At 50.5% G+C, this 6,721-nt stretch overlaps 1 protein-coding gene across 3 annotated transcripts in view; it reads right to left on the bottom strand.

Moving 5' to 3' along the window:
- The window catches only part of LOC103658559 (trans-golgi network vesicle protein 23 homolog B), a 19,622-nt gene extending 14,268 nt beyond the window's left edge, over positions 1-5,354 (bottom strand). Inside the window, exons 1-2 of one of the 3 annotated variants that reach the window (XM_040630064.1) lie at positions 5,220-5,354; positions 897-979 (exon numbers count right to left, since the gene is read on the bottom strand). In XM_040630064.1, the coding sequence (XP_040485998.1) occupies positions 897-979; positions 5,220-5,231 (95 nt within the window). In that variant the 5' untranslated portion in view covers positions 5,232-5,354. Of the gene's footprint in view, positions 1-896; positions 980-1,570; positions 1,590-5,219 lie in introns of those variants that run through there. The other 2 variants (XM_040630065.1, XM_040630066.1) reach the window with 2 other exon arrangements.
- Positions 5,355-6,721: the final 1,367 nt, after the last annotated feature.

The raw sequence follows: 6,721 nt of genomic DNA on the forward strand, positions 1-6,721 counted from the left end.
TGACTCCCGATCTCAGAGTCATGAGTTCAAACCCCATGGTGGGCACAGAAATTACTTAAAAATAAAAAATAAAAGTAAAAGACTTCCTGGGCCCTCAGAAATCACTTCAGGCTTTAAGGCAAAGTAACTATCAGGTAGACATGTTTTTGCTTTTTAACAGCTTTACTGAGGTATAATCCACACACCATACGATCATCTGTTTAAAGTGTATACACCAGTGGTTTTTGGTATTTTCACAGAACTGTGCGATCAGCACCGCAATCACTTTTAGAACTTTTCTTTACCCCAAAGGGAAACTCTATGCCCACTGGCAGTCCCTCCTCATCCGCCCCAATCCCACCCCTCTCCAGCCAGAGGTCACTACTAATGCACAGCTAACTCTATAGCTTTGCCTGTTCTGGACATTTCCCATAAATGGAATCATACCATTTGTGCTCTTTTGTGACTGGCATCTCTCACTTAGCATGTTTTCAAAGGTCAGGCAGAATTTGATGGCAGTAAGTGAATTTCTTTAGAGGCAACTAAATTTGGAATAGAAATATGTCTAGCTTGACGTGTTCATGTTATTTTATAGATAAAACACGTGATTTTGAAATTTGCACAATCAATCAAAGCGGAACAGGTCTAGAGAAACTAAAGAAATGTGTGTTCTTGGGAAACAGCAGCTAGAAGTAAAAACCACAGTGTTCACAAAATTGGACTCACAGAAGCGAAAACTCGGCACTGAGTACAAATCCACACGCCAGTTATTCCCAAAGAAAATCTGAAATGTCTTCGTCTCAGACCAAAGCTCAAACTAGCCATGTCCACTACACACCAAATACATAATTCAGGGCTCGCTCTGCCCTAAATCCCATCGGCTGGCAGCCACACAATCTTACAACGTGTCCTCTTACCTGATCTTGGATTTTTTTGGTCTGTTAGTTGTCTCCTCTTCCGCATCAAACAGGGAAACATCCTCGGTGTCATCATTACTATCCTAGCAGGAAAATTGAGTATCCATGAAGCAAGATGAAATTCGGTACTCACGTGCTTCCTACATAGAATGTAGCATGCTAGGGGTGCCTGGGTGGCACAGCGGTTAAGCGCCTGCCTTCGGCTCAGGGCGTGATCCCGGCGTTGTGGGATCGAGTCCCACATCGGGCTCCTCCGCTATGAGCCTGCTTCTTCTTCTCCCACTCCCCCTGCCTGTGTTCCCTCTCTCACTGGCTGTCTCTCTCTGTCAAATAAATAAATAAAATCTTTAAAAAAAAAAAAAAAAAAAAAGAATGTAGCACGCTAGTCCAAACGGAGGACAAAAGTAAGACACAGTCACGGACACTGAGGAATTCACAACCTAGGGAAAGGGCACCCCGGGATCATCTGGCAACGAGCCATCGCTCCCTTGCTGCTGAGCCGTATGAGAAACCCCTGGGGCGTCAATGACACTCCTGCAAACCTCCCACGTGCGCTCTCGGCTGCTTTCTCACCAGTCACAGAGAAAGCAGAGACTATCAGGGACACACTCGATGCTTTTGGCTCCTTCACGAAATCACCTGCTTGCACCCTCGTTTCCCTGACCCCTTCTTACCCTTCACTTTGTATCCAAGGCGAAAGCAATTGTTGGGCTTGGAATCTCTTCTTCTCCCGCCTCCTTGGGGGCTTATTCCATCAATTTCTCTTTTGCTTACACTTTCTTGTATCCTCAGGTCTTTCTATTGGATCTTTCCAATTACAAATGAACTTTTTCCTGCGCCATTTATTGCTTGAAAAAATGTTTTAAAAACCCTGGTCCTGAACCTCCCCTTCTATCTTTTGCTCTCATCCCACCTTAGGTTCGAAGGATGGCTCCCACCTCAACTTACTGCTTTGGCCTCAACCACAATGAACCTGCTTTTACACCTGGCCTCGGGCCAGCCACCCACCACTCACCTGCCTTTACCTCATCCCTGCCCGACTCCGGCCCCTCATTACGCACAGAGCCGTCTTCCTAACCGGAAGGTCACACCAGGTCAACCCCCTCTGCAAATATTTTCAATGGCGCTCCCACACGTATAGGATAAAACTGAACTCCTCCACGTACAGTACAAGGCACGTCATGACCTTCTGACTCTCCCTCCCATGGGGCAGTGCCGCAACACCGCTACCACGTGTTCTCTGAAAACACCACGGCCTCCCAACTGTCTGCCTTTCACGTGTGTCCCCCGCCCAGAAAGCTCTTCCCTTCTCCATCCCCTATGCAGCTCACCATCAGGCAACACCAGATCTAGCTTTCAAATTTCAGCTAAAAGACTGAAAGAGCTGAGAGACTCTCCCTACAAACCCCAGGCTTCCCGTTTCCCATGTTCCCACGGCACCAGGACAAACGTCCACTTGCGCAAGAGAATCAGGGATTCTCTGCAGGTCTCCACTGACTAGCTCCACCTAGACTCCAAGCCATTGGAGGGCAGGGAGTGTCACTGCATCGTGGTAAGTGCTAGTGTCCAGCAGATCACCCGGCCAGGCAGTACGGTATTTACGGAAGGCACGGGCAAACGCACAAAGGGGGCAACTGCAGACGGTGATCAGAGCTGGGAGAAATACAAGTGCAAATGGGGGCACGGGGAAGGAAGAGAATCATTTCTACTCGAGGGCTCTGGAGGAGAGCTTCTGTGCTGGGTGCTCACAGAACAAGGAGGCCTCCTGCTCACTCCAGTCTCTTGACTAAGGAGATTTTCAAAGGCAGAGAGTGGAAACAGACAGGCATATCCAGGGAATGGCCAAGGAGTCCACATAGGAAGTGATCAGTGAGAAATGCAGAGTGGGAGCTAAAGCTTTAAAGGGAAAATGGACTCAGATCTGAGACCAGTGGTTCTCAACTTGGCTTACAGGCTGGAATTGCCTGGGGTGCTTTAAAAAAGAAAAAAGGGGGGGAGCCCTGATACTTGGGTCCCCACACCAAGGTTCAGATGAATTGGTCTGGGGCGTGGCCTGGGTATCTGGATTTTTTTTAAAGCCCCCCAGATGATAATAATCTGAGCCAAGACTGAGATCCACTGTATGATGCTATGGACTAAAACACTGAGACTTTTGCCCTTGATCCCAATCTTGGTCCAATCTCGATGCAGCAGCCAGGGTGACCTTTCACACTTAGATCATATTATCCTCCTACTGAAAACCTAGAGGACTTTGACTGAAAAACTGACTCCCTACCAGGAGCCATCATGATCTGGCCCTGCCCACCTCGAGGACCTTATCTCAGGCCACTTACTCTCCCTTCAGGAACTGCGATGCACTGAATAATGCTTCCTCTCCCTCCTGCCAAAGACATACTGGTTCTAATGCCTGGAATTTGCAAATATGTACATTTACTTAGCAAAAAGATTTTTTAGATGTGATCGAATTAAGGATCTTGAGAGGGGAAGAGAATCCTGTTCAGGTGGGCCCAATAGGAACACAAGAGGGTCAGAGTCAGAAAGGGCACTGAGACCATGAAAAGCAGGAGTCGGAGAGAGAGAGAGATTTGAAGATGCTATGATGCTGACTCTGAAGCCTGAGGAAGACCACCGGCCAAGGAATGCAGGTAACTTCCAAAAGATGGAAAAGGCAAGGACAAATCTAGTTAGTTACTGTATAGGTTTCCTGTTGCTGCACATTACCATAAACTTAGTGGCTTAATACAAATTTATCGCATCACAGTTCTGGGTCAGAAATCCAGAATGAGTCATAAGGGCTAACTGACATCAAGGTATTGGCTGGGCTGAGTTTCTTCTGAGGCTCTAGATTTGTCCCCTTTTTTTTTAAGTAGGCTCCACCCAGCTCAGAGCCCAACTCCCGACCCTGAGCTGAGATCAAGTCAGGCGCTTAACCGACTGAGCCACCCAGGTGCCCCTTAAGCTTTTAAATTGGAAAAAAAAAAAAAAAGAAGAAGAAGAAGAAGAAGACTGAGGCAGAAGAGCGAAGGGAGAATGGCTGGAGCACTGCCTTCCAGCAGACCAGAGGGCATGGAAACAGTACACAAATGGAGGGGATGGCCTAGGGATGGAGCACAGATGGGAAAAGGAAGGTAGAGTCTATGGGAGATTATGAGCACAGAGACAGCAGGTGGTGTGAAATTCTCTTCCAGTGGCTCCCACTTTCTCAATGAGATAAGAAGCAGAGAAAGGACAAGGGAAGAAATGGGAAAGGTCTGAGGAAAGAGAAACCTCAGCAGTGGCCCAAAAGGGTGGGAGGCTGAGGAGCCTACAGGAATGTGTGATGACCGCCTGGCAGCATTAAGGGCTCACTGAGGTTCACGGTCACACACTTAAAGTGGGAATAGTCAGTACGGTTGTGTGGTTTTCTCCAGCCTCCTTCAGCCTGGGTGCAGGTTCTGAAAGCGGAATCTAACCATCATTGGATCGTCTCCACTTAAGTGACCTGCTCAGGGCGGTCTTTTCTGGCCATCAATTCTAAAGTTATCCTATTTCTCATACCTGCTATGACATCACTTTGTCTTTGCTATCATCACCTGAAAACATCCTCAGTTACATAACTTATTATCTCCCCCCACCCCAAACCATCCACAAGCGCCCATCCCCTAGCACCATAAACCTGTCTGGATTGTTCACAGCCCTATCCCAGGGCCGAGAACAGCAAGTGCCTGGGCCACAGTCATCCCTCAGTAAGAAGAAAATACCTATATTCTTGAGGGAAAGTGCACTAGAAACAGTAAAAAGTTTTTAACGTGGGAAGAGGTTATTAAATTAGTCTTACTCATCTCTGGTCGTAACCTGTAAACTGTAATTAACTCTAAGGGCACAGACATGATGACCGAAGTGATAAGCAATCACCATTAGTGTCACTTCGGCGACAGACACTTGAGTGCAAGACCCTGGCGGTGTCTCCCACTCCCACAGGACCGCGGTGCACCCCTCAGAGTCCCCGAACGGCTGGGAAAAGCCAGACCACCCGCAACTTCACACCGACGACGTTTCCACAGCACCGCACCCGAGCGACCCAGCGCCCCGCGTCGGCTGGCACTGCGCTCTGCACACCCCGCAGCTGTCCCTCCAAGGCGCAGCCGGCCACCCTCCACCAGAGGCCTCGGGGCTGCCAGCCGCGCTCCCCGGGACAGCGGTCCGCAGCCCCCCACATACGAGCGCACCCGCCCTCCCCCCAGGCTCGGGAAGCGAGCGGGGCCGCGGGCACAACGGCCCTCGGACCGGAGAAGCCCGGCACCCAGCCACACCCACCCTCACAGCGCGCCCGCAGCCCCTCACCTGCTGCAACATGACGGCCCTGCGCCAGCCCCACTTCCGGGAGCCACGTCAGCGTCGTCGCTGACGCGGCCTGGTCGGCGCAGGAGGGGAGGAGCAAAGCAAAAGCCCGGCCCGTTCCCACTTCCGCTTCCAGGTGCTTTGGGCGGGGGTAGTAACTGGGAGGGCGGGGCGAGCGTGTGGAGGGGAAGAGCTCGGGGCGAAGCGCGGGGAGGGCGGGCGTCCTGGGGGCGGGGCGAGCTCGGGGCGGAGCGCGCGCGAGGGCGGTGGGCTGCCCGGGAGCGGGGCGAGCGTGTGGGCGGGGCGCCCGGGGCGGGGCGAGCTCGGGGCGGAGCGCGACAGGGGCGGGGGGCCGGAGGCCCGGGGGCGGGGCTAGCGGGGGGCCGGGCGAGTGCGCGGACGAGGTTCCCATTAGGGGGCGGGGAAGTGTAGACTTGGCAGGGGTGGGGGCCGTTCCAAGCTGGAACGAAAGTCACGCTCGCTGGTACAGCAGCCCCGAGGCTCAGTCGACTTCAGGGTGAAGGCTTTGTGGTTTGCCACGTGGGGATGTTGTTGCACACATCTGTGTCTTGAGAGCAAGGGGCTTGGGGGGACAGGCTTATTATAACACAGTTGCATTTCGTTTGACTGTTTTACAACATGTGTTCATGTACTATTATATGTGGACCTTAAATTGTAGAAGCAACTGAAAAAGATAAATGTGCACTTGCTAAGAGGTGGAAAGGCATTAAGAAGAAACAAGATGGAGGACTCAACAATGGAGAGGGAGGAAAACAGAGGCCAGGGAACAGTAAGGAATAGACTTCTCCAGGTACTAGCTATCCAGCTAACCTCTATGTATGTCTTTCCTCAGTTGTAAAGGGGGGATGAGAATGGTATCCGAACAGGGTAAGTGTGCTTAGTAAATAGTAAATGTAATTCTGATTACTGTTTTAAGTCTAATCGCTGGAGATGTCATTTTGCTCCAAGAAGGACCTGACATTCAGGGACTTGACATCATCTTTGAAACTGTGATTATAATGATGTGACTGTAACGCTATCCCATCTGTCTGGCCTACATCAAAGGGCTGTTGGGAGACTCATGGAATAATGTGTTAGCAGGTTTCCTTCATTGAGGGGATCCTTTCCATAGAAATCACAATTTTTATATGGCTATTTACTAGTGCTGCATTAATTTTTTTAAAGATTTTATGTATTTATTTATTTGAGAGAGAGAGTGAGCGGGAGGGAGAGGGAGAGAGAATGTGAAGCCGACCCCACACTGAACCCAGAGCTGACGCGGGCTCCATCCGATGACCAGGCTATAGATTGAAGGTTCCAATCACCCCCTTCTTGAGTTCAATTAATTTGCTAGAGGGGTTCACAGAACTCGGGGAAACACTTTCTTACATGTACCAGTTTATTAAAAGATACAGATGAACAACCATACAGGGCCGGGTCTGGGAGGGCCCATGGAGTTGGGGTGTGTCACCCTCCCAGTACATGGATGTGTTCACTAACCTGGA

This window comes from Ursus maritimus, unplaced genomic scaffold, assembly GCF_017311325.1.
Source record: "Ursus maritimus isolate PB19 unplaced genomic scaffold, ASM1731132v1 scaffold_14, whole genome shotgun sequence".
NCBI lineage: Eukaryota > Metazoa > Chordata > Mammalia > Carnivora > Ursidae > Ursus > Ursus maritimus.